Source organism: Rhipicephalus microplus, chromosome 3 (genome assembly GCF_043290135.1).
Source record: "Rhipicephalus microplus isolate Deutch F79 chromosome 3, USDA_Rmic, whole genome shotgun sequence".
Classification (NCBI taxonomy): domain Eukaryota; kingdom Metazoa; phylum Arthropoda; class Arachnida; order Ixodida; family Ixodidae; genus Rhipicephalus; species Rhipicephalus microplus.
The window spans coordinates 249,354,336-249,381,600 of NC_134702.1; the positions used below are offsets into that span (position 1 = coordinate 249,354,336).

The window sequence follows — 27,265 nt, forward strand, 5'->3', positions numbered from 1 at the left end:
CATTACACTGAAGGAAGGAGCATCACTTCACTTTACACTAAGAAGCCTGAGTAACGTACATGTGTTACCTACAAGTGACGGTGATCAGTATTTGCAATAGTTCCACTTAGACCAAAAATACCCAGTATGTGCGAATGATAAGCTTGCATTATATTGTCCGTGCTTTTTGCAGCAGATACCGCCTGTCACTACTACTGCCTGAATATTCTACCGATCCTTTCAGACTAATGTTCGGAACGGTCTTCTCTTTGTGATGGTCTGTTGAAAATATATGCAAAAGAGATTATTTCGAGGATGTAAAAGTCGCAAGAACACCTAACTGTCATATCATAAGCTTGTAAACCAAAATTAGGTTTGGTATGCCCCAGGGGAATAGGAAAACACCCGCTACAATCCAAAACAGGTGTAAAATAAAACGACTTTCGTGGAGATAAAAGAGTGAAGCGAACGAGTTGGATATAGAGCAATAAAGAAAGAGGTTAGAATGTTGGGTGCTTGAGAGTAAGGCTTAGTGAATTGATCATTGCTGCTGTTAGGGCAGCGAAATGGAGAGAAATAAGGCGAGCCCTAAATGAAATCATTTAAAATTTCATTTTGTGTTAAATTTGGATTCCGGGTGCCCGTGATCCCAAGGCGAACGTCGCAGCTATAGGCTTTCCAGGCACAATAGCAGAACAAGCATTATTGGAACAAAAGTCACAGCATAGCCTCTGAATGAATGATAATCAGTGGGGCGAAGCGTCCGTCAATCCGTTTGTTTTCTTCTGTGCGTCAGTTCATATGTACGTGCATCCGTCCATGCGGCCGTACGCCCATCCGTCCATGTGGCCTTCTCTCTCCGTCTGCTTGTCGGTCTGCCCGTCCACGCGTGCATCCATCTGTCCGTCCATATGGTGAACACTTAAAGTACCGCCACCTCGCTTATTTTTACCATATACTCATCATATACAAGTACCACCATCCAGCGGACAATTCAAGGGTTAAACGAGAGTATGCACCACATTTATGCAGTCAGCGCTTTGTTAACACCGAGAGCGTGATAACGACGCTATGATACGTTTTTCGTAACATGTTCACATGCAGATATATACCCGAGGGTGGGTATGCGCCACTGGTATGCGAGGTTGTGCCACAGGTTACGCATGACAAGAGGGGAAGCACAAGTTACGTCATAAGGGGCTTCGCCCCTAAAAACAATTCATTGCTATGGGCGAAAGAGAAAAAGAAACAGATAGAATAAAATATGTATGCAGAGAGTAACACAGTTATAGAAGGGAAGAGAAGAACCAAGTATAAGAGTGAGACCAGCTCAAATGGACTTTTCCAGGTTTAGGTCCTTTTCGAAAAGCCTAAGGGGCCTTATCTCTGCCTAAGTGGTTATCTGTAGGATATTCTTGACTGGTATGCAAAGAAATGCCATCCAGAAACACTGTTCCTTCAGGCTTGGCGACTAATCTGTGAAGCTGCCCTAATTTTATGGACGAAGCACCTCAACCACTCGAATTCTCGGCATGTCATGTCACCGTCCTGGTTCACCACAAACAGGCATACCTGCGAAAAATTCGGTGAATTTCAATACTCGCCAACAGCTCGTACCAGATCTGCGCAGTAATACTCAAATACGTTTAAGTATCTGCATTTCTGCATCGAGATACATTCTAAACATGCAGCTGTACCTTAGTAGAAAAATACGTTAATGATGTGAAGTTTAGTTATAAGCACCTAAACTGTAAATTTCTATACGCTGTAAGATTTACAATAATTAGCTGCCGGTAATAGATGTTCTTCCGGAGTATGAATATCTCCAGAATAGACCTGTATCGCTGCATTGCTATTCCAGAATACATGTTTCTTCTTTTTGAAAAAGTATATAACCAACACAACGTGCTGGATCAAAATAAAATGTATCTCAGTATCTGTAATTAAGGCTTTCGACCTATGCATCTCAATATCTACACTCTCAAATAATTTTTTGAGTATATTTGGTCATCCCTGTTTTCTACTACGCTTATCATGGCATAAGGGTTCGTAGTTACTGCCTAAATATTAAGTTTGCCTAATAAGCGGTGCTAAAGTCCCATTGAAATTGACTAAGGCGCTGAAGTTTCTTATCTTGTAGTAGACACATGACCACGATTCTTGACGGTAAAGCAGTTTATAAGCCATTTCAAACCGAACTCTTTGACTTTTATTTGCGCAGTCATAGTGCATTAGTGGACCAGTGACGAGCACAGCCGAAAGGAGTAAATTTTTTGATGTGCAAAAAACAAGCTCTTGTCAACTGTGATGCCATGGTGAACTCGTCAAGTGATTATTTTTCCATCGCTCATGTGGACCCCGACGACAGAGGCTGACATCAGATGCCGGCCAATTTTCGTGTTTTAATATGGAAGTAAGGTTTTGATTCAGAGCATCTTTTAACAAATTGACACAAAAATCGGTTTGTTTCATGCATGAGAACAGTGGCAGGAGGCTGCAAACTCTCTCAATTTTTCTTCGCCTGGCTGCACGCATATTAGTACATGAGTTATATTAGACTTTACGAGTAGGTTGAGGACCGATATTTGGTTTAGCAGCAACGCACCAGTTCTAGGCATAGCACGGTTGCAGTGAACCCAGTTTACAGGATGGTCTCTTGCATGTCAGTTCACGGGTGCATACAGACGCCTAGAGTTATTAATTTAGGTTGTTGTTTTGATAGTTGTTCCTGACAGTCTTGGCGCAACCACCCACAGGTTATCGACCACCAAACTGTTTTCGGTGACAAGCTAAGAATAAAAAGTAAAGCGTACCACTTTCAATTTATATCATGCGCGTCCAACTGCGGCCCCTAGTTACTATAACGTAAGAGTCACGATGAACGAATAACAAAACCAGCATGGCTCTGTTCGTGACGAGAGGCGATGTTCCCCTGCACTGAGATCGTCAGGCATTCATTCGGTTTCTTGTTGTGTTTGCTTCATCAAAAAGAAGCTATTTCATCCATTCACCCTCAGCATTATTTTCGTCGGCCCTCATTCGATGCTGAAGTATATGATCTTGCAGCGTTTGAAGTGCATTGAAGCGGCAGAGCTTCACCGCGCTCCGTCGGTTCTGCAGCGTAAAGCACCAACACGGCGCCTATCATCTGCGCCGCTGGGATGACCACTCTCAACGATTCTCATCGTGGTCATTCGAGTGCACTAAGGTGAAAGTGAAATTTGAACGTGCGTGTTTGTGTTCTGTGGAATGTGTGCGTCTGTGATTTACCACCCGCAATAGATGTGGCATCAGCGTGGCCGCATGTGTGTGAGTGTGTTACTTTGGTGTCGCAATGTGAGAATCTTGGTGATCCTTTGCGATATGCGTGTGTTGTGCACCGTTATGAGTGTTGTAAGTGCGGGCGATATTTGAGAAAAAAGCAACCGAGGGGACCTGCTGGCGTCACACAGTACGAGAGTAAGCAATCCAGGTGGGGAGAATATGCATTGATGTATGCATTAAAAAGTGAATTGTGGTCATCGTGTGTTAGTGTACTTATTTTTACTAGTGCCAATTCGCACAGCTGCGTCATATGAATGGAGTCTATTGCTACTGGCTCATTATTACGTGACAGATTAAAGTGTCTATTGCGCAAGCGCTTATCGCACGCTTAAAGTACGAACGCCTTGCATGAAAAATACCGCGCGAGGTTTTTCTAACAAGGAAATGACGCGAGCTTTGTAATATCGCAGCATCGATCGTTATCGATGCAACGATCACGATCAATCACAATCAGTTACATCGATCGTGATCGTCACTAAAGCAACACCATTAAAACTATTATTGAGTGAAAAAAAAAGATAAACATCTCGTTTTCAGGACATTGTATCATCCTTACCAATATCAGATTAAGAAGTCTTACTTTTTGTATATATTTTTTATTTTGCCTTTATTGCGTGCATGCAATACACATAGAGAGAACTTGTTTATTATAAATTAGAGCCCCATGAAAGAAAAGATGCATGCATTGAGCTCCCTTGCAAAAGCAGTCTGGCACGCAATTCACTGGCATTCCCCAGATGTGCAGGCATTCCCTTGCCTGCGCAGACACACCTTCAACAGACGCATTCATTGAAGGTGGTGGCCCCTGTTGCTGCGAAACTGGGCCGCGCTTAGAAAAAGTTGAATATTGGAAGGCTGTAGAGGTGATGGAAACACCATGAAGCGCAAGTTGTCGAAACAAGAAAAAAAAGAAGCTTCACCTACGGCTTTCAGTCGCCGCCACTTTAGCCGCGTACATCACCTTGGCCATTAGCTTAATGACAACGTGTGCAATTATCCCCACTGTTAGGCACCATCTGCGCTACGCGCTTTTATTTCGTTGAAAGAAAGCATTGATTGAAACATGGGCGTTTTCCTAAAACACAATGAAAAGCTCGGCGACGTGAAATGCACATTCGCTATTTAAGGGAGCACAAGAATCAAAATTAGTGAAATCAATCTCAAATCGCTTCTCTATTTTTTATTTTTATTGAAATAGAAATTAGGCGAAGGAGTTTTTTGTCACCATTACTTGGCCACGGCTACCCCTTTTCGCTTGATTGGTACAGATAAAGAAAAAGAAGAAAACAATAGTATATATACATATGTACAGTCCTACATGGGTGAGAGCAGAAGTTCTGTGGGCAGAACAAACACGTAGACGCCACGCTCACTTTTAGCTTTTGTCCGCTGAGTAGTCGTCACAAATCTTCCTTTCTTCGAAGAAGTGTTGTAGCAACCACATTGCTTTGCTATTTGTTTCAGATGGCCATTGACATAGTATTTTATTCAATGAAAATGGCTGCTCGGGATCTAACCTATATGGAGTTCCTGTTCTAGTCGCCTTCGGTGAGTGTCGTGTTTCGGACAGTGGAGCAAGAGGTGACAGATATCCTCGTCGTCAAGGCCACATGAACATGCTGACGATGTTACACGCTGAATAAGAAGTATGAAGTGCTTTTTGTAAGCAGTTCCGAGTCGTAGGCGATGTATGAGTGTGTCGATATGTCTTGGGAGGTTACGATCTAATTGGTATTCAAGATTAGGATAAACAAAATATAGGATCAATTTTTTGTGTTGTCTGTAAAGCACGTAGACAGGCATAGTTCATGTTTTGTTATTCTTAATATTCTATCTACACCATATTGAGATACCGGAATGAGGCACTTTAGCGTAGAATTATGAACGGTTTTCGCCAACTCATCCGCCATTCCATTTCCCTTAATCTTACAGTGACTGTGAACCCACTGAAATGCCACTCGATGATTCGACTTCACAGCTTCTGAAAGCTCTTTAAGTATAGCGTATACTATACGCACATCAATGTTTATTGATGTGGCATTTTTCACACATGCGAGTGCTGCCAGAGAGTCTGTAATTACCACCCATAATCTTGGTGTCGTCGACAGTTTAAAAAAGATTATGGCTAGCAAATTCACTACGAGTTCCAACGTTGTTGAAGAGGAGAGGTGGCCCAACCGACATGCCTATTCTTAGTGCTATTCTGGAATTATAAATGCTGATGTCGCTGTCTCTTTGGTGACGGAGCCGTCAGTGTACACGTGAGTGTATTCTTGGTACCTGTCAAACAGATGATGTGATGTCATCTGCTGTGCGGCAACGATTCGCACTTCATGTTTGCTGCGAAGTCCTTCTACTGACATTTACATAGTAGGTAGTTCAAGCAGGCATGGCACTTACTTTGCTCCAGTAGTCAATGTGTCGACACAGGAAGCAGGGAAATGTACTGTTGGTGCACATGGTGTATTTACGCTCCAGCACGGTTCACGATGCTGGACATGAACCGATGCGAATGGTGTTGCGTGACTATTTGAAAGAGTTGTCGACATGTCCCCACATTTCTAACTACTATAAAGTTCGATTCTCTTGCCTCTGCCAATGTCAGAGAACTTGATGTTGCCTGTGGAACCCCCAGATATATGCGCATGCTTCGTGCTTGTAACAGCTGAAGCCGGTGTAGAGGCATCTGAGAGATTTTGCGGCGAACTGGTGCAGAGTTGGCAATTCTCTGTCGGATTAGCGCACAATTGACGTGGAGTAGAGACGCTGGTGTACTGCCCTATTTTGTTCCCGGGTTGCGACGTATATTATTCATGGTGCAGTTCACAAGATTTTCTAGATCAGCAATAAGCTGACACCATCTGAGTTGGCTATCTAAGGTAACACCAAGGAAGCAATGCTTTCGTACGATTTTGATTCTCTGGCCATCTACGAAAAGCTTCAAGTTTTTCACTGTCTTTCTCGTTAACGGCAGATCTACCGATATGGCGTGAAAAATCTGCATGCCTCACTCTTTGAGGTAATCACTTATTGCATTTAGTTCTAGTTGAAGCCAATGTTCGATAACTTCCAGTGATTTGTGGGAAGTGCATATGCATATGTCATCTGCATACATGAATATGTTCAAGACTTCAGGCAGCACTTCTGGAATACCCGCCATTGCAGCATCGAAAAGAAGCGGACTAAGAAAACTTCCTTGGGGTACACCTCTGCTCAAGTTGAAGCGATCGCTGTCTCTATTATTGGTTGAAACGTATATTTGTCTGTTACGCAGGAAGTTGGCGATCTATTGAAAGATATGACCATGAACCCTTAGTGAGGTAAGCCTGTACAGCACAGAAAGGTGGCTCACAGTGTCGAATGCCTTCTTAATATCTATTAATGCCGCAACAGCCATGCTTCCACAGCTCCTCTAATGTTCTACAAATGTAAGTAGAAGACGCAGTCCATGGTGCATCGCCGCCGTCTGAAGCCAACATCTGTTCTGGAAGAGAAATGTTAGCTTGAATACACCACTGTATTCTTCTGTGAAGTTTTTTCTTCATTCTTCGCTTCGCATCATAGTTCTCATAGTTACAGAACACAGCCAAGAAACCTGGCAGCGAAAGTTTTGTAAAAAAAAAGCAAACAGCCTAAGTTAATATGATTATTTCCCCTGTTTCGTTCAGTGAAACCGCAAAACAACATTTTCGTAATTTTAAACATTACAATAAATGTGGCAGTGATTGTTTAGTAGAACCTTAATTACCGAACAGAAACATCACCTTGGAGAAATGTGCACTGCTTCTTCGTGGACTCAAAGGTGAGCGCAGTAGGGGGTGCGATTTAAAGAACAAATATATTACTATGCTGACAAGAAAGTCCACGCATTCTCAAGTTTATTTATCTAGCTTCAGATTCTGTACTTCCACACCAATCAAGTATTGTAACGTAATACTTGTAAGCGTGAAAATTAGGGCCACTGTTTGGCAACTACTTCCTTTGTAGCGTGGAGGCATGGAAACATAGGGGCGATGAGGCCTCGTGGGTGGAGACTGTATTTATTCTTAGGTTGTCACCGAATATGATAATCTAGGTTGTTGTTTTTATGATTCTTCATTGGAGTCCTGGCGCAACCTCCCACAGGGCATCGACCACCAAGCGGACGGTTGCTTATTTTAAAGATAAAACTGTTTGACTAGCAGAATACGGTTGGACATTTAAAAAAAAAACACACTGGTCAAACATGAAGAAAAATAGGACGATTCATGAAAAATATGAAAACCAAACAAGCTACTAAGGTTGAAAATAAAGTAAACTTATGTCTAAGCCTAACAATCTATTCATTTCGTTTCCTTTAGAAAATCGCATAAGACTTCGTACATGTTCCTGAGGCTAAAACTTTTCTCAATTGCTCTAAAAAAGAGGACCACCGATAGAAACATATTTATTGCCATGCTACAAAGAAGTTCTTCTAATAACCTTATTCTTTGACTTTCAAATAATACACCTGTTAGGGGAAATGATGACTAGATTCGCTTTCTTTGCGGCGAAAGCATAATGGTAACTGTACGAGACTAGACCTGCGAACGTAAAAAAAAAATCATTGGGCTGACTCAGCATCATAGCCTCGTAATTGATATTTGCGCCCTTATAGAGGAGCACCATAACTTATTCTATTACGGCAGAAAAGCAAGATAACATTTCATAGGGTGACCCACTATATCATTTCTTCCTCTTTTCTAGTAAGTTCATCGCATTTGTCTTTGGAATGGGGCAGCACTGCTGATGTGAAGAAAAAGAAACTGCAAAGCGCGTATGGTGCGTGAGCAGGGTCGTTCGAAGACCAGTAGCTGGAAACGCTCGTTCGTTTCGGACTGAGGAGGCTCCTCGCTCTTCTGCGTACAAGGTCACCGGCTTAATTTCTGGAAGGTTCACACCTACTCTGACAGAACATGGTATTGTGACTGCTTTTCTGTCTCACTAACTTATCCTAATGTCCAGCGAAGGCACAAGTGCTAATACAGACACCGCACTACAACAATTCAATGTAGTGCTGAGGTTCTTGGAATTTTCTTTAGACGAAAAGCAGCTCTTTGAGTAGCCTTTGTAACCCTGTTCCTCCGTACGATTGACGTCACGCTTCCCTTGCAGTGCGCGCAGGCGTCACTCACCCGCCGCAAGCTTGCTCCGCTACTACAAACAACGCTCCCCACACAGCCGATTCGCCAGTCCATGCTCAACAAACCTGACGTGCGCCTAAACGTACACGTTGAAACATGTACTCTCTCGCTTCACCCTCATTACCACTCGTAACGCTCGAACGTACATCACTTGGTAATACTCTTTCGGCTCATTTATTTGCAATGGAGAAGACGCCGGAAGACGCCGTACCTTAACCCGCTGAAATTTCTGCCGATGCGATTACAGCTAACCAGGCGATCGGCTTCGTAGCGAGGGTTAGCGAAGCCGAGCGCATTCGCCAATACTGACGTTGTTTACTCGAGTAAATGCTACACCAAGTTCTACTTGAAACCGTTCTTCTAACACCACGTTGGCGCCCGTTTAAACCGGGTCAATGCCGTGCGCACCGCAGCTGCTTCGCAAGCAATCAGGGTTCGGGAAGACTGTCCCCGTTTGCATTTATTAGTTCGTCGGGAACCATTTACCGCCCTTTTTTTATCGCAAGGCTGCACGCGGGTGCGTCCCTAGCAACCTGACCCCCCCCCCCCCCCCCACGTGATGCTTCGGCTTCGGCAGCTGTCACGAACGGCTGCGGGCGCGTGCGCTGATCCTCGACCCCAGCAATCAGAACCCCACTTCCTTGACTTGAACGTTACTTGCCACCGCCTCAATGCAGTGCATTTGCAACGTGTTTATAGCATTTGTGCTACCAGCGTTTGTGTAGCTTTTGATGTTGATGAAATGCTGACAATATGGCCGTCAGATGCAATTACAAGTGCAGTTCTTCGTCGCTCCTTCTCTCGGCGTTCGCTCTCTCTCCTCCCTGTGCCCCACTTTCCCGTCCTCTAACACCTCACTCTGGATTGTTTGCTGGCTGGGCGCCTCTCAATATGATCCAGAAATGTGTGCTCGAGACAACGCGTTGCAACGCAAACGTCGAGCCAGGATGCTGTATTATTCACTTCTTAGTTTTTTTTAACCATGTACGCTAGCTACTCGGCCTCCCAACCTCAGCCAGGCGGCGCTGCACCACGCGCGTTTCGCTGCCTTGCCAGCAAAAGCGAGTCGCTCAGTACCCCGCTCTCGCCTTGTGTTTGCTCGGGCAGCGTCACCTGTGACTTGCCCCGAAGGTGTGAAAAGATTATGAAAACGCTTTCGTGGTTCCAATCTCACCAAAACCGAGAGCAATTCATTGACTACGGTTGTGGTACCAAGAAAGTCAAACACAATTTCTTTGAGCGAGTGCTGTGAGCCAGTCAATGGTGCACAGCCACTTTTCACACCACATTAGAAGTGAGGTGGCGGAGCGAGTTCTCTATCTATGTTAACGGTAAAACGCGCCCTTGCTGCGGCAGTGCTCTTTTTTTTTTACAGTCGTGTCTTCTGAAAGTTGTCGGCAAACAACAACCACACTTTCGCACGCGTTCGTAATAGCGTTCGAATTTCGATTGCTTGGCAGCCAAGTATTTGGCGTGGCTTTATATCTGTTAGGACATCAGTGTGAAGAGACTAAACTCGCGTTTTCTCTGTTGAGTTTCTGGCACTATTGCAATGTGCACTGTTAAGTTACATGAGAGTTTGTCTTTTGCCGACGTTCATTTTGTGTTTGAACAATGACTTATCGTACGTTCAATGCCACCTTGAATTTTTTACTGCTCCTTTGAAAGCCTAATGATAAAGTATTTTACGGCTACTTCGAACAGACGTGTTTCCAGCAGTGCAGGTTTTATTTTTAAAAAATGGCAACATATTCTGGGAGTGAAGGATGGAGAGTGGGGTGAAACATTCGTCTGTCCATTCGTTCATGCTTCCATCCGTCCATGCGTCCGTCAGTGTGACCGTCCATGCGTCCATCAGCCCGTCTGTGCGTACGTCTGTTCGTGCGTCCGTCTCTGCGTCCGTTCATGCGTTCATCCATGCATCTTTCTGTGTGTCCGTTCATTCATCTATTCAACGCTCCAAGTACCACCATCTCGCATCTTTTCATCATATATTCCCCATATAGAAGTAACGCCGTCCGGCGGACATTCCAACGACTGAGCGAGAGGTGGCACACGCACACTTTCTAACGGCTTGCGCTTCAGGTCTACTTCCCTCCTTTAACCACATCAAGTTCATGGTACATACTAGGTCACTGCATTCATGATTCTGCGGCCCAACGCTCGCTAAACCTTTTTAAAACCAAGGAAGTTACGCCCAGCTAGTATAACGTAGCAACCTTTTCTTGTCAGATAGTGCTCAATGTACATGCCATTGGCTGCTAATGGGGATTGCAGCGTGCGCGTTAACTAAAAGCCGAATGCTCCTGTCTCTCATTCCCCATTAGCAGCCAATGGCATGCACATTGAGCATCATTTTTTATTGTTCAACAACGCACAGAACAAATCTCTCACGGGCAACACCTTGGAGGTCGACTTGTTATACCTGTTACATGCTACAACGGCTACGAGGAACGAACGGGTGCCGCTATAAGGAGTTTCACCTTTAATATTATACTTGCCATTGATCACGCAGCGTGCTCACTGATTCGAATGTCACTTTGGTTGTTTTGGCAGCTTGGTTGGTCTTCGTCATGCTACACAATGCCAACAAGGATCGAGCATGTTTTTGGTTACGCCGACATTTACCCATAAAACCACGTGTAATTTCGCGACACCATCGAAAAATCTTCATTACGACCTTGGCCCCTGTTTAAATCACTTTCATAGCGGCAGCTGTATATCGCCCGCATCGCAGGTGTATGCAAGGATATTGTAATGGGGTCGTTACGTGGACGAAGGAAGCAGACTGTAATTACGAGATGAAACTGTTTATTTGGCGAAAGTTGTGGCCCGCAAATTAAAGGTAAGGTTACAGCAACGCCCACTGGCACTGATAGCGGCGAACAGATCGTCGGCCGTCGATGAACTGGCAAGTGGTGAGGCGCGTCAGTATTTATATACGTGTCATTGAGTATTCAAGCGTTATTGTCATTGGCCGGCCCTGAACGGTGGAGTGACTACATTCCCTCACCACACAGAAAAGCCCGTCCTGCTCCCATTGCATGCGGCCAGAGTCTCGCGAACACAATCTCCAGCAGTGCAATGCCTACTCGGATGAGCGCTGTGCTGTCTTGGATGCTTATCATCGCGGGAGGCTCGCTACCACCGTCGATGACCTTCTTTTCTCAAGGGCGAGCGGAAGTGTGATCAAGCGTGTGTTCGGAGCGCTGAGCAGATTCTTTGAGGACAGCGCGCTCTTTGAGCGCCTTGGAACTTTCCTCCTTCTTCCCTCCTACCCAGAGGCTTGTCGAACTTCTCCCGGTGATTCGACGCCATCTACACTCTTTTTTTTTTCCACCAGCTTGGTGTGGCTATGTGCTCGGGCGATTGCTTCCCTCCGCGCTTACACTTCAACTACGCGCCTGAAGGCCCGTTAAACTTACTCCTACTCGGCAGGTTTTCCTCTCCTGATCTTCTTGGCAGCCTTTCCGGGCGGTTCGCGGCTCGCGATTATTTGGATCTGCGGCTGTGAGACAGAGTTTTTTTTTCCTTCCTTCCCTACCTATACTCTTTAACTCCACAAACCATCCCCGTGCAGACCATTTTGGGGTGTCACCGTAAGGATAGACCATTACGGGTGGTACTTTTCCTTTCACCTAAATAATAATCGCCTAGAGAGAGAGAGAGAGAGAGAGGTGACGTAGGTTCCAGAATAATCTGCAATATTCGCGAAGTGGGAGTAATATTAGCAAAGTGATCTGCTGCAGTCCTAAAGCTTCTCGAACACTCGAGGCGTTTGCCCGGAAAATCACTAGCAGTAAAATGAGGCGATAACAAAACCGGAGAAGGTAATGTGGCTATACAATATTTTTTGTGCCAAAACAATGGTATCATTAAGAATCACGCAGTAGTGTAAGACGCAAGAATAATTCCAGCCATCAATGTTTTTTGTATGGTTCACCTAAATCTATTTGATGTGTAAGGCGCGACAAGGACAACGGACCGACGTTGCACCCACACTGAGCACCACTTCTGTTTGCATTGAGCGTCATCCCAGCATGCGCTGGAAATATCCAAAACCAACACGCTCTGTCTGTCATTCTTACACTAAAATCTAAGCACAGTGTTTTGCTCACATGTAAGTGCAACTGGCTCATGCAGGAATCGAAGACTTCGATACTACCATTGCAACACCTAAGACTGCTACCTTACCAGTTGGTGTTGCTTACGAGACCTGTACGTCTAAACACTTAGTGCGAACAAGCAGAATAAATCTATTGGCACTGAGCGGAGACGAAAAGTGCACAGCCATCAGCTGAATAAAACACTTGCATAGCTCACGGTACGGTAATCTAACAGTGGTGTATCAAGCTAGCAAGCTCAGCCGCATTAGCATTACAACTTGGTTGCGTCGGAAAGCAGGTGGCCAAACTCGAAATGTACCACAGCTGTCTTTTTGCTGTAGCTTAAGTTTCCAAAAGTACCATTCCGTTTCTCCTGTTAAGAGTCGGTAATGCTCTGCACCACGAAAAATTCGCCAATGTGACAAGACCGTGGAATATCGACGAACTGCCGTAATTTACTCCTGACGCCTTTGATGCTGGCACTACTTGCATTGCAAATTGTAGAAATTTACGGGCACTTTTCCGCTCTGAGACAATTTAAACTTCGAAGCCGCTCACAATGCAGCAGGAGTATGTTCCCGCTTTCCAAGACGAAGAAGAAGCGACGCCCATAGCGCGCGCATTGCGGGATAAACGCCCCGTTTTTTGGAAAACCAGGCCAAGCGCGGCCCGTCTATGCCAAGTGCGGCCCGTCTGAGCGATCGGAGCTTCGCCCTCTCTCCGCTAGGGCGGCGAACAGCGCTGCGCAAACTTGAGGCTGTTTTCCCTCTAAAGCTGGAAAGGCATACCGCATTTCTCGCAACATAAGAACGCCACGTTAGGCAAGGACGCTATCGGCTGCTTGGTGTAAAAAAAAGAATAGAATGTTGTTTTGACTGTGGGTTGTCACGTGTGAGACACTGTTGTGGATGCCACGCAATGCATTCACATTTCCTCATGGTTCCCTTTTGGGAGGTGGGGACATTTTTCAAATGCGAAACATTTCTTAGCAAACTTCAGCGACCCTAATGTATCTCTCATCTATCTAGCCATTTGCGTTTGGGTGCTCTCGCGATCACTCCCTCAACCTGGCGTGAATCAAAATTAGCATGGGAGGGTAAGATCGTTTGAAAAATATGACCCGCTGGTCAAAACAGGAATGATGCCACATTACCATCGCGTACGTCGTCAAACACTTTCCGCCAGACAGTGGCACATACCCAAGGGCGTGTATGTGCCACTACTATGCACCTCTGTACTACAGGTGTTTGACGCTTAGTACCTACCGAGGAACTACGAGTACACACATGGGCAATTTTTAACGCACGATTGTTAATACGTGACATAGCGTCGACTTGACTAATGTAAAGAATGAATGTGATAGTTCCCGCTGGAATTGAACCCAAGCATTCTGCGTGGCGATGAAGCATTCAAGCACAGAGCTATGCCAGGTGTCAGAGATACTTTTTAAACAGACGCTAATCTTCGTGACGGGTGAATAGTGGTTGCAGTGCTGCCTATCTAATTATCCCATTGCATATGTACAGCTTTGATACATTCCTCACGTGGGGTTAACGTCAAATGTGGTTAGGTGCCATGCGCAGAAGTTCAATGATTTAACAGTGTCCAGGCCAGCATCCTCGCAAGCATCAGTGCTTCATATCAGCTTCTGGGGTTGCTAATAGGGATATTTCAGTTGGTATCGTTGCACAAATGCAAACAACTATTTTTTTAAACGTCTACAACTCTTCAACAAATGTCTGTACGTAGGAAATTTGTATATATATTTAGTGTCATTTCATAACGTGTCATAATTGCGACATGCTCACCTTCCCTCCACAAGCATCGCATTAAGTCGATTCGAAGGGTACCTGGGCTGTGCCAAATTTTTTTCTAATGTTTGCGCATATAAAACATTCATTGTACTTTTATGCACTTGTATCATGGGCCAAATTAAGTTGTAGGAGAAAACGTGCGATGCTATCGTGCGATGCACTTAGAGGACATCTCTCCACATCGCTAATATTAGTAATACTAGTCTTCGTGCTCTTAATTTTTTGTTTTTGTTTTATTAGTTGTGTTTCGCTTCAAGCTGTGCAAAACCAACTACCTGTACGTCGTGTCTTTTTAAAACTCTACCATTGCTTGTCTTTCGCCCGTTTTCTCAGTTAGGTTGAGTGAAGCAGAAGTCTAAAGAACACAGGAGCCGGCGATTCAGCAACTGTTGAACCGTGGAAATAGTTTCTTAGAAGCTTATGCGCTTTCTTCGAAATAACGAGGTTCTTCATGTTTAATAAAATTATTCTGTGAAGTTTAAAGTACCCAAAAGAACCATGTGATTATGAGGGAAGCCATAGAGGAGGACTCTGGAAATCTGAGCACACGAGCCAACAGCATTATTACCTCCATCGAAAATGCAGCCGCCGCAGCTTGGATTGTAATGCTCGTTTAAATATATGCAGGAAGGGTTTAAGAATCATTTTATTACGTCATTTTACCTTATAGGCAAGTAGTTTTTGTTATCATAGGCTGTTTCTTTTAAACGTCTACACTCAGTCTCAATATCATCTTTTGTGTGCGCACTTCGGGCATTGTTATTTCAATTCTCTTCGATTTTGTTTATGTTGACAGTAATTACATGCTTGGCTGTTCCGTTGAAATATAAGCTACATAAATAGATTGACAGTGACCAATGACCTAAGTAGCTTGACTAAACTTAAGCTCATAAACCAGTACTACTTAAGACAGTTTTCTACTAGCCTTGAAATGGTTTGTGTCTCGACGAGGCATAGTTAAGCTATGCCAAGATGTTTTGGAAGGCCTCAAAGGAGATTAAGCGACTTCACGAGTTAATCAAGTCGAATTAGAATCGTATTTCGCTAGTCACGGGGTCATCCGGAAATTTATCACCGAACAGGCTGCTTCATGGGGATGATTTCGGAATGACTAATTAGATATGTTAAATCTAGATTATTTTTTCAAGTAAAACACTGCGAAATCATTTTTTATTGAGGACTTTTGACTCTCTTCGTTCAAGTTGTAGCAGTGATAAATTTGTGACCAAATCCTTTTGTGTGTGCAGAATTATCAGAATGAACCCCACTTACAGCAAGCAATTTTCTCACAAGACAAAGACTGGCAATGCTTCCTACAGATTGTGCGAGTACACCATCAGAGAAAGTTCGTCGTCATGAAACAATCTTCATCGAAGAAGCAGGCACAGAGAGCAAGTGTTAGACAATCTTTGGAAATTGTGGAGGAGGAGGAAAACATTTAGGTCTTTAAGCTATGTGAAGGGAGGGGGGAGATTGGTCCTTAAGGGGCCGCCCCGTCGAAACACTAAGTGGGCGCCCCTTTACGGGAGCCCACTGGCGTTGGCCGCGGCCCGGGCACCCTCAACCAAGACCCGCTGGGCCGACAGGCTAAAGCGGTCGAGCAGGGCTGCCTTTCAGTCTTCCCGGGAAGGGTTGAACATAAAGGTGAGGTTTGGAGTCTTTGACACGCCCGCACCATGTTGAAAATACCACAAAAATTTTCCTCACAATGTGGGCACTTCCCCGTGCAAGCGGTGTTGAAGTGTTGCAGAATTGCCGGGCACAATAAAGTTTTGGTGTAAAGGTGAAGGAGGGTCCGCTCCTCCACCTTCGTGAGGCCCTTAAAGGGTTCGGGATAGACTTGATGGCCTAATCAATAAAACTGAGTGACCTCCTTAAATGTGTACGTGGGATTGGATTCAAGGTCGAAATTGTAAGGGGGCCCGGATGGTGCCTGAATAGTGAGCGCACGAGCAGCGGCACCAGCGACTCATGACTAGAGGCCGAATTTATGGGCACTAAAAAATAGGTTTAGGCGCCAAAAATAGACAGGCAGAACACTGTTTTTTGGTCCCATATTCGTAATTATAGGTACAATAAATTTTGACCAAATTAGGATTTCCGAAGAAATAAATTTGGGATCTGTGTCTACTTCAGGAAAGCAAACAAAAATGCTTCAATTTATGATACTACAGAGGCGCTAATGGTTTTACATAGCAACGCATTTTTCCCGCAGGGTTCGCAGCATACTGTCTCTCTAGTTCTACTCCAGCATGGTGAGTTAGTTTTTCACCGACAAATGAATATCCGTCCGAGTCTCACTTTTCAGCATAGCTGAGAAGACCTGCGCAGGTGCAAATAGTCAGAGCACAATATGCAAAAAGTTTTTTGTTGCCTCGTAATAAAATGGTCTAACTGCACAGGCTCAATTTTTTTTGTCTTCGAACACCTTATAGGGCCCTTTGCAAATTTCGAGAAGCTACAAAAATGCATACACTGGGCACTCGCGATCTTATCTGCCAAGATTTGCAGTGCTACGCGCGCTTTATTGAGGTGAAATGTGAGACTGAACCCCGCTTGGCCATCTCACTTGTCTGCACCCGAACATGGTGGTGTATACAACAAGGAATGGTCCTGCATACGTTGAAGTTGTACGTGACACTGCGAGAACTATTTGAGACATGTGTATTTTGTACAATGTGTTGCCTGAATAGAAGTATGAAAGTCGGCTGAAATATTGAAACATACAGACGGAATCTATGTGCATCCTTATTTTTTTTGCGAGATGCGAGACTAAGCTGCCTTCATTTCGTTTGCATTGGTGCCGTCGCCACTCTTACATTGTGCATCGTGCCGGCGCCAGCATTCACAACACTTCGCGTGTTTTTGGTGCATCGTTCCTTAGAGGAGTTCTAGCTGTGCGATGCTGTGTATCGTGGTAAAGATACGTGATTCATGCCATCGTCTCCAAACGAGAGCGCAGAGAGGGATCCATCCCACAGAAACAGGTCGTACTATACCGAGAACCTCGAAACAACAGAACATCGCTTGCGTGCATGGCATGGCATAGGCATGTTATGCGAATGTGCGGCAGTGAGCACTCTTGGGGTGAACAAGCGAGCGCGTGGCCGCGCTCTGCGCAGCGCCAGTGTGTTGGTGTGGCCACGCATCAAAGCGTGATGATGCATGCGTACGTGGACACACGGTAGCTGCTTTACGTCGTCGGCTACATCGCTTGAGCGAGCCACTCCGTAGTATACTGAAGCGCTGGTTTCGCTTGTCCGTAGCACAGCAAGAGCGCCACGCTCGTGTGCGCCTGCGCAACTTGGATTCGATGCGCAGCCGCGCTGGCTGCACTGACACTCCACACAGTGCTGCACGCTGGGTCGGGTTCACTCTAACAGTGCTTACCGCTGTAAATTACGCGTGCATGACATGCTAATGCGTCCACGTCGTGTGATCCTCCAGGTCCGAGTTGCTTCGGTACTTAATAGGGCAGGGAAAGAGTTTCACTTTTGAAGTCTACATCGAGTGAGTGGCGAAGGTTTCAAGCTCACCTCCTCGCATCATGTTTTCGCAGCTTGTAATGAACCAATCCAAAAAATTCTAGTGATACAAAGCTTTTCATTCGGCACGCAACAACTTCCACTGTCCAAGTAAAGTTTCTCTTGTGACCTAGTGAAGCGCCATCTAAGAAGTAAATGAAAAATAAAACAAAACTACATGAATATCCTTTTCTATCTACACTTTACTTTCCCCTGATGATACTCCGTGGTTTCGCATTCGTTCTTCATCGCCCTGCTGCTGCACTAAAACTCCTCCGCATCTCTACGCAAGCGAGCTGATGCCGTAAAGATGCCGAATAGATGACGCGGGGCGGAGGAATACCTCTGTAGAGGCTAATCGACCTTCCTGTTGTGTAAAAAACCTTGTACACTTGACATTGGTGAAAGTAACTTGTGAGTTGGAGTATAGGTTGCACCACGTAGTGTTTCGAAGCTCAATTTTGCAGGTTATCAGAAATGCCAGACTCGAGCGGCACTTGCAAGCAATATTTCTGGGTAAATAGCATTTATACAGGCACCAATTTTGAAAACAGGCATTTATTGACACTTATAAGAGTTTAGGCAACAACGTCCAAAACAGTCATTCATTGGCACTATAAAACACTAAGAAAGCTTTTCTTAGCCTTCAATATGTGCTCACATGTCAAAATGACACGATAGGAATTAAAGAAATAAAATACGCATTTGCCAATTTTCCTGTCTCTACTCATTACCATCGGAGCCCGTATGAGATGGAGCCGAAATGACCGTTCCGTGCATGAGCACGCCTAGGTACTGGCTGTGCTGCATTGTTTTATGTGCTAAGTAAGCATTGCAGCCCTCTTCAATATTGCGGCAGGCAACCTATGGAGTCGCTGATAATGACCCCCGAGCCTAGATCTGCGACAGCTAACTAGATGACGATCTCCTCCACGAGCGTATTGTTTTGTGCTTGGAAGGTGAGTTCGTTTTCTCCGGTGTTTTGGAGAGCGACTGTGGCTGTGTACCAACCTCCGTGGTAAGTGCCGGAGGTGTCCACATAGAATAGTCCGAATTTGTTACCGTAGTGGGGAGCCAAGGCTTCCGCCCACGCAAGGCGTCGGTCACTGTGGTCGTCTCGGGTCATGTGGAGACGATAATACAATTAAGGACTTAGTCCAGCTCATGTAAATGAAAATACAAGCACATAGTCGGATAAAAAGACAGATACATTGCACTCGTAAACGAATTAAACACGCCGGGAAAATTGTGCAAGGCTTCTCCAGTTACGGAATTGCGTAAGGACAAGGACGACATAGCTCTGTCTTGCGAGGTGCTAACTTCTGGTGGCATAAAGGTGAAGAGAGCGATAGAACTGTTGTTTACCCACCCGTGTGCTGGACAAATTAAGCGTCGATATCTCGTGAAGAATTGTCTTGAAATAGAAAAACCCGTACGAGCTGTTTGGCCTGGAACTGTTAAATATTATTGCAATAACAATGGTACGGACACTCTTGGCTGTATTTCCTCACCAGCGTCGACGACCGAGGCTGTTCTTCATATGTGTGTAAGTATGTCTACATATATGAAAACACAAGACAGAAAAATAATCTAGCAAAATACTTCGCCATCCGGAATTGTTCGTCTTAACTCACGCTTGTGAGGGCGTGGTGTCAGCCACGGAACAACGAAAGAGCACCTCCAACGTTGAGACGGCAAGCTATTTATATAAACCACTTACCACTTGCGATGGCCGTCATGGGGAAACTATTGTGTTTTCAGCATCACCATTCAGATGAAGCAATAAGCGTGCGTCACCAGATTGTCAGGACGCAGCAGCTCGAGGTGGAGAGAATCGAACGCCTTGGGCTTTCACCATGACAATTCTGCTGTAGTTACTGGGTGCACAACGGTTATGGGTGCATTCGCTGCATAGTCGTTCATCTGTACCTGTGAGTACGTTTCGTGCGTAATTTGTGCATTAGCAACGCGGGGCCCGTTTTGACTTGTCATTCGTCGCGTGACGTTCAAATTTCTTGTTATCTCGTTTATTGCTCCGTCTTTGCGGCGAAAATGTGGCTTTTCATTTCTGAAGAGCGGCGAAGACGAAAAAAAGAACCAGAGCGCGCGCCCAGTAGCTGCCGGCATTCCGTTTCTTTTAGGGGCGAAGCTCCTTAAAGCGGCACCCGTTCGTCCCTCGTAGTAGTAGTAGTTGTAGTAGTGTGTAACCAGTCTTACATTTTGACCTCCAAGGTGGTGCCGGTGGGAGATTTCTTCTGCGCGTTGTTGAACAATAAAAAAATTACCAGCGTGCGCGTTAACTAAAAGCCGAATTCTCCTGTCTCTAATTCCCCTTTAATAGCCATTGACATCTACATTGAGCACTATCCGACAAGAAATTGTTGCTACGTTAAACTCGCTGGGCGTAACCTCCTTGGTTTTGGAAAGGTTTAGCATGCGTTGGGCCGCGGTGCCATGAATACAGTGAACTAGTATATACAACGAACTCGAGGTGGTTAAAGGTGGGAAGTATACACGAAGTGCAAGCCGTGGGAATGTGTGCGCGTGCCTCCTCTTGTTCAGTCCTCGGAATGTCCGACGGATGGCGGTGCTTCTATATGGGGAATATATGATGAGAAGATGCAAGATGGTGGTACTAGAGGTGTTGAATAGGTGGACAAACGGACACGCAGACAGATGCTTCGACGGACGCACGGAAGGGTGCACGGATCAATGGACGCATGGACGGACGCAGGAGCGGATGCATGGACGAACGCAGGGATGGACGCACAAATGGACGTGCGGACGCACGAACAGACGCACGGGCGGTGACACAGACGCACGCATGTACTGACGTAAGCAAGAACGAATGGACGGACGGATTCTTCGCCCCACTCTCCATAATTCACTCCGTGGATATTCTGTCATTTTTTTCGTTTTGAACCAGCGTCTGAATTTTTTACTTTCGTTCCACTACCTCGTTTTATCAACACTTGTGGTCCTGCTCATTAAGAACCACTATGCATTATAATGCACACACTGGTGTGGGAAAGATGTTGGCCATAACGTTGCATAATTTTCTTGTGTAGTACTCTATGAGCGTGCATTACGAAGATGTGTTTATATTTTCACCTGTGCGTCAACAAATTTACCGGGGTCTGAGAATAATGTATATATTATACAGAACGATGTGCTCAACTGTGACTTTTTTTTCAGCCACTTCAAGCTCTTACGGGCAAAAGTATCAATTTATACGGTGACTCGCCTCATTGTTTGTTACCATTACCTTGCAAATATACATCACTTCTTAAATGAAGTATTATGATGCCTATTTATTGCACCACCTAGAGCACAGAGGTTGATAGATAGATAGATAGATAGATAGATAGATAGATAGATAGATAGATAGATAGATAGATAGATAGATAGATAGATAGATAGATAGATAGATAGATAGATAGATAGATAGATAGATAGACGGATAGAAGGCATGTAGCTTTCTTCGACGATACCTTGCCTAGCCGGCCATTTATTGCTTCTTATTCTTGCGCTCTGCGTCGGCGTGCTTCTGGCTCCATAAAATGCGCCGAAGTACAATCGAGCTCACACAGTAACGACATCGAGAGCGAATCGATCAGAGGTACCGCTCGCCTTATTTTTTAAATGAATGTCCCAGCTCACAGCTGAGATGACTAAACGGTTTAATAAAGGGCCTAGTTGCTTCCTCGTGAGCTGACTTCATTAAATTATGAGGTAAATCTACGCCTATGTTCTCATTTTATTTGATGATGACTCAAAAGTCACAGTAACGCAAACATAGTTCTCAAAGATTCGAAACCAATGGTTCCTGATATTTACTTGGATGACCAAGGTGTCACTGACTTTCTCTTTACCGACTACCGAATTCCGCAGGTTGACAGCTCGGGAAGCCAGAATCGCCGCTGGACCACCATTTTCCTTACGGGGCTGATCATTCTAATGTTAGGACTGCTGAGCTGCACACTTCTGTTCATTTACTTGGTCACCGATAAGTCGACAGAGAAAGATGACACCATGGTAAGAACCCTTACAACGTAAGATTCAGGTCATGTTGCAACGGAGAGAATGTCATTTTTGGAAACATTAACCACAATCGAGAGCCATTCTCACATTTATATTGTCGCACGGTCTGTCATTCTGTGGTGCGTTTGCCGCCAAGTCTCTAGTTCACACAACAGTAAGCAAAAAGCTTCGCCACGTTTTGCGAATGACATAAAATTTACGCTTACTCGCATAAAGAGGAATAATGTCTATGGCAACGGTTGTCCCATAAGGCTGGATAACCGGCTGCTAGCACCAGTCGTCCGATCATTTGCGACTGGTGACCAAAAAGCGACTGGTGTTCATACCGGCAGAGGCTGCATGCGAGCAACCGCAAATCGCAAAACTAGAGTCACGTCTGGATCTCGTTATCAGCAAGAACTCTGGAGATGGGCGCCGATGAGCTCATCGCCGCCAGTTGAGTGAGCGCAGCGACCCGAATGCGCCGCATTTATTGTTTTTGTCCCTTCTCGCACAGGGTTCCCAGCAGCTTCAAATAGTTCGATTCAAGCGAAAAACAAAAGATTGTCATGGCGCTGATACGCGAGATTGCCATGGTGTCAGCGCTGGTGCTGTGCTGGCCATAATGGCAGTACGGAAGCCTCCAAATGAAAACAAAAGGCAGATCCCACGTACAGAGGGAATCGATAATATGCAAAGCACGAATAAAAAGTTTTGATAGGTCATTTTAAAATCAGCACAACGTTACGAGGTTGAGCTAAATTAAGCCGTATACGACTTCCGTGTCATGATTATCGTGTTTGGATGTGTCGGTTACCTTCGTCATCTAATCACGTCACGTAATGCCGACTTTAGTATATGTGAACCTAGCGAAACGGCTGTGAGCACTCTATGAGCGTGGTATGTTGTCATATTTTTACATGACACGTGTGTGACTATTATCATGTTTGCACCAGTCCTATACTTTCATCATCCCTTGAAGTCTCGAAACACCGAAATTCGTATATGTGGAACTAGCGAAACAGCCGCAAGTGCATCATGAAAGGCCCAATATACTCCTACGAAACGTTGACGCGCACGCACGCTAGGAACAGCGACGTTATACGTAGGCAAAAAGTGAAAACTCTATAGTCTGACGCCATCGCGACTGGCGCGACCAGCTTCCGTCGGCGCGGACGATGCCAACTGGCGCGAAATGCGACATGCTGCATTTCACACCCACTGCGTTACCCAGACAGCACTGCGTCTGCCTCTTCAAGGAGGGACGCAGGATGCGCTGAAACACGTATGCGTTAAAGCAACGCAGTGTGGCGCGTGCGTGCGAGCTTGTGGCAGGACCGGGGACTGGCGTCGCAACGCCGGCGTGACGCGACGAAACGAACGCCAGCTTGCATGAGCACTGTGGCACGTCGAAAACTATTGGGGCCTTGACTAAGGCATGTAGTCATGACATGAAACGCATCTCATGATTATCATGTTTGCACCAGTCGCATGCCTTCGTGATCTATTGATGTCACGTAATACCAAATTCTGCATGAGTGAACCTAGCAAAACGGCCGTGATCACATTATGACTGTGGCATGCAGCCATGCTGGTACATTTTTTTATTTTATTTTATTTTATTCATACTGTTAGCATACATGCCAAAACAGGAGTAGCTCATCTGGGCACACAATTTTCAAAAGTCCATGAAAAAGTGGAACATCTCACAATTTGACACAAAGCAAAAGCCATGCAAAAAATTAATAAAAAAATTGCCCGCAGCTTTCCTCTGGGGAACACTGAGGAGGATGCGGAGCATATAATTGGTTAACGGGGTGTTAAAGTGCGACTTACTTGGGTCGATAGCTAAATTGGTTAACGTGGTTGTGAAATGGGGTGGTAAATTGCGACTTACTTGGGTCGATGGCTAAATTGGTTAACGTGGTTGTAGGAGGGGGTGTTAAATGAGTGAACACGTACACACGTATGCGAAAGGGCGGCGCTGGTCGAAGGGACGTCGATCATTGTGTTTGTGGATTCGTTGGAATTCATTTCACCGCGACCTTGGACGTCGACGCGCCGTACAAACCAACCGACGAGCGGCCACTTAGCGAGCGAGCGCCGACCTTGAGTATATATACAGCGCGACGGCGCATGCACTGTCAGCTGTCGAATGTTCGAGAAGGGGGAGAAGCGCAACGGCGCATGCGCGGGCGTCAGCTGCCGATGTTCTCGAAGCGCGACGGCGCATGCGCGCGCGTCAGCTGCCGATATTCTCGAAGCGTGACGGCGCATGCGCGCTACATTATACAGCTAGCGAATGTTCGTGAAGAGGAGAAGCGCACGCGGTGTGTAGAGGAGGAAGGGTGCACAGATGGTGGAGGAGTGAAGCGCGCGCGGTGTGTAGAGGAGGAAGGGATGCACAGATGATGGAAGAAGGAGGAGGAAGCTTGCGGACGGCGCCGCACTACAAGCCTCGAGTATTAGATGCTCCGCATCTAAAATCCAACATTGAATGCGCACCCTGCAGCATAGCACGGCAGAACACAGGTGAGCAAGTGAGTGCCTTATCACAGCTCAGTTCAACATTTGAAACGCACATTCGAAGTCTTTAACATTGTTACACAGTGCAAGGTCATTTCGTAACTTATTCCATGTGTCAATACCGGATACAATAAAAGAATTCTTGAACGATTTTGTGTTATGCTTCAGAGGTTTAATGGGTTTGGTGTGCTTTGTCCGCGAATGCGAAGTGTCTAGAGTGAAACTTTTTGTTATCTCTGTTTTGTAGATACCGTGGAATATCTGAAAAAAGAATTTCATGCTGTTGATATTCATTCTTTCGGGCAGTGTAAGAATTTGAGCCCTAGTTCTTAGACTTGATATGGACTGCGTTCTACGGTAGGAATTAAAAATGAATCTTAAGGCTCTATTTTGAACCTGTTCACATTTAGCGATATTATTTTGCGTATATGGCTTCCATATCGGGCATGCATATTCCAGCAACGAAAGTACTGCGGTTTTATGTGCTATAAGTTTTACTTCAGGTGTCGCGTCACCAAGCCTCCGACGAAGCATCCAAAGCTTTTTTTGCAATTAGTCACAGATATAATCTATATGGCGGTTTCAGTTCAAGCTACCTGTGACGTAAACACCCAGGTATTATTATTCGGACACACGGCAGAGTGGTTCGTCATTTATGACGTAACGAAATAAGAGAGGCTTGGTTTTTTTGTAATCGGCATAAAAACTATTTTGCTTGAGTTCAACACCATTTGTCATTTTTTGCATCAAGATCCTATCATGCCCAAATGTTCATTAGGCTTTTCCTGGTCGTAGTTTGATTCTGCCTTTGAATAGATGACTGTGTCATCAGCATAGTGCTTAATGATAACATCGGGCGAGAAGCCGCTGTTAAATCATTTTTATATAGTAAGAACAGCAGTGGCCCTATGACAGAGCCCTGTGGAACTCCTGAACCTACCGACTGGCTCGTGCTGTTTGTGCCCCTAATGCAAACCACTTGCTCTCTGTTTATCAAGTAAGCCGCTATCCAATTTATGAGCTCATCATTCTGCAGGATCATGCTAAGCTTATGCAGCAATTTTGGATGTGGTATTTTGTCGAATGTTTTTCTGAAACCAAGAAAAATAATTTCAACTTGCCCTCTGTCATCTATGATTTGACTAATGAAATGTGAAACCTCGTTGAGAATCGTCACTGTCGAGAAACCTCGCCTGAAATCATGTTGTTGTTCTGGCATTAGTTTGTGCTCTTCGAGAAATTCTGTTAAGTGCTTAGTAAGTACATGCTCCAGTGTTTTACAGCACGTGCTTGTTAAAGACACAGGCCTGTAGTTGTTTACACAGTCTTTAGCACCTTCTTTATGAATCGGTATGACCATAGCACATTTCCAGTCATTAGGAACCTGTCCACCTCGCAAAGATTTGTTAAATATATCAGTGAGATAATAAGAGCACCATTCAGCATACATTTTAAAAATACATTAGGAATGCCATCTAAGCCAGTTGATTTATTTTCATCAAGGTTCAGAAGAAGGTTACAAATTCCTTCCTGTGTAACGACAATATCAGGAATTGGCGAGGTAGGACAACCGAGGCTGAATTCCGGCAGTACACCGTCATCGCCCGTAAAAACCGATTTCAGATAATCAGTAAAAGTACAGGCTAACTGAAAACTATTGGTAACAGTGCCGGTTTTTTTTATTTAAATACACAGTATTCGATTTTTCTTTCGATAAATATTGCTAAAATTTCTGCGGTGCTGTTTTAATAAACTGCGTTAAAGATTTATTCATGTTTCGCCTTTATGCGTAAGCCAGCTCAGCTCTGAACGACGAAGAGAGCGTCGTGACATCAGCCGATCTGAGACTTCATTTACTATTTTTTCGTTTTGCCTGCATGCGCCTTAGTTGTCGTTTCATGTGAATAATTTTTCGCGAAACCCATGGACTCATTCTTTGAACCTTTTTTGTTCGGTCAGGTATGTAACTTTTTATTAGTGTGTGTACAGTTTCTTTAGACCTTTTCCACGCATCATCAACCGTTGAACTATCACATACAGCAATGCGCTTAAAATCTTCATAATCAATGTCAAAAAAGTTCAGAATTAAAACATCATCAGCTCTAGAGTAATTGGGCACCAGTACAGACTTTGTGGCTTGCGCTTCATGACGCATGCCCAATAGCTGAAGAATCACCATACTATTCCACTAGGTCGAAATTTCCGGAGCCCTCCACTACGACGTCTCTCATAATTATATAGTGGTTTTGGAACGTTAAACCCCACAAATCAATCAATCAATCACCATACTGTGATCTAAAGTACCGTCCATCACTACACAAGTGTACTTTTGTTCAGCCAGTGATGGACTCAAAAATACAAGATCAAGTAAAGAGCCACCCTTTTCGTGTACTCGTGTGCACTCCTGTACAACTTGAACCATACTGAGCGAGAACACCCCATCTAAGAGAGCTCGGGATGGTAATACATCAACCTGACCCGCTTTATACTACACCCAGTTAATATGCGGAAGATTAAAATCACCGGTCATTACAAATTTTTTTTTTAATTCGGAAATTCGCAATGTAAAAAGTCATTGAAAGCTTGCATGTAGTCTGCCGAAGAATCGGGAGAACGATACACTGCAATGTATGTGAACGAACTGCCGTATAAAGTCATGTCACATGCAATAATTCAGTTTCAGGTGGCAAAGAACGTTCTGTGCACTCAGTTGATCTTTTACAGATAATCGCAACACCACCACCCCTAGATCCGCGATCTCTACGATAAGCTATACATGACACGCATCTCATGATTATCATGTTTGTAGC

General features: G+C 44.8%; 1 protein-coding gene across 1 annotated transcript in view; it reads left to right on the forward strand.

Annotated features, from left to right (window-relative positions):
- The first annotated feature begins 8,099 nt into the window (after positions 1 to 8,099).
- Positions 8,100 to 27,265, forward strand: part of LOC142803543 (neprilysin-1-like) — a 153,934-nt gene continuing 134,768 nt past the window's right edge. The window contains exons 1-2 of the mRNA XM_075888670.1: positions 8,100 to 8,240; positions 21,801 to 21,944. Coding sequence (XP_075744785.1) covers positions 8,238 to 8,240; positions 21,801 to 21,944 — 147 coding nt within the window. The 5' untranslated portion in view covers positions 8,100 to 8,237. The remainder of the gene's footprint in view (positions 8,241 to 21,800; positions 21,945 to 27,265) is intronic.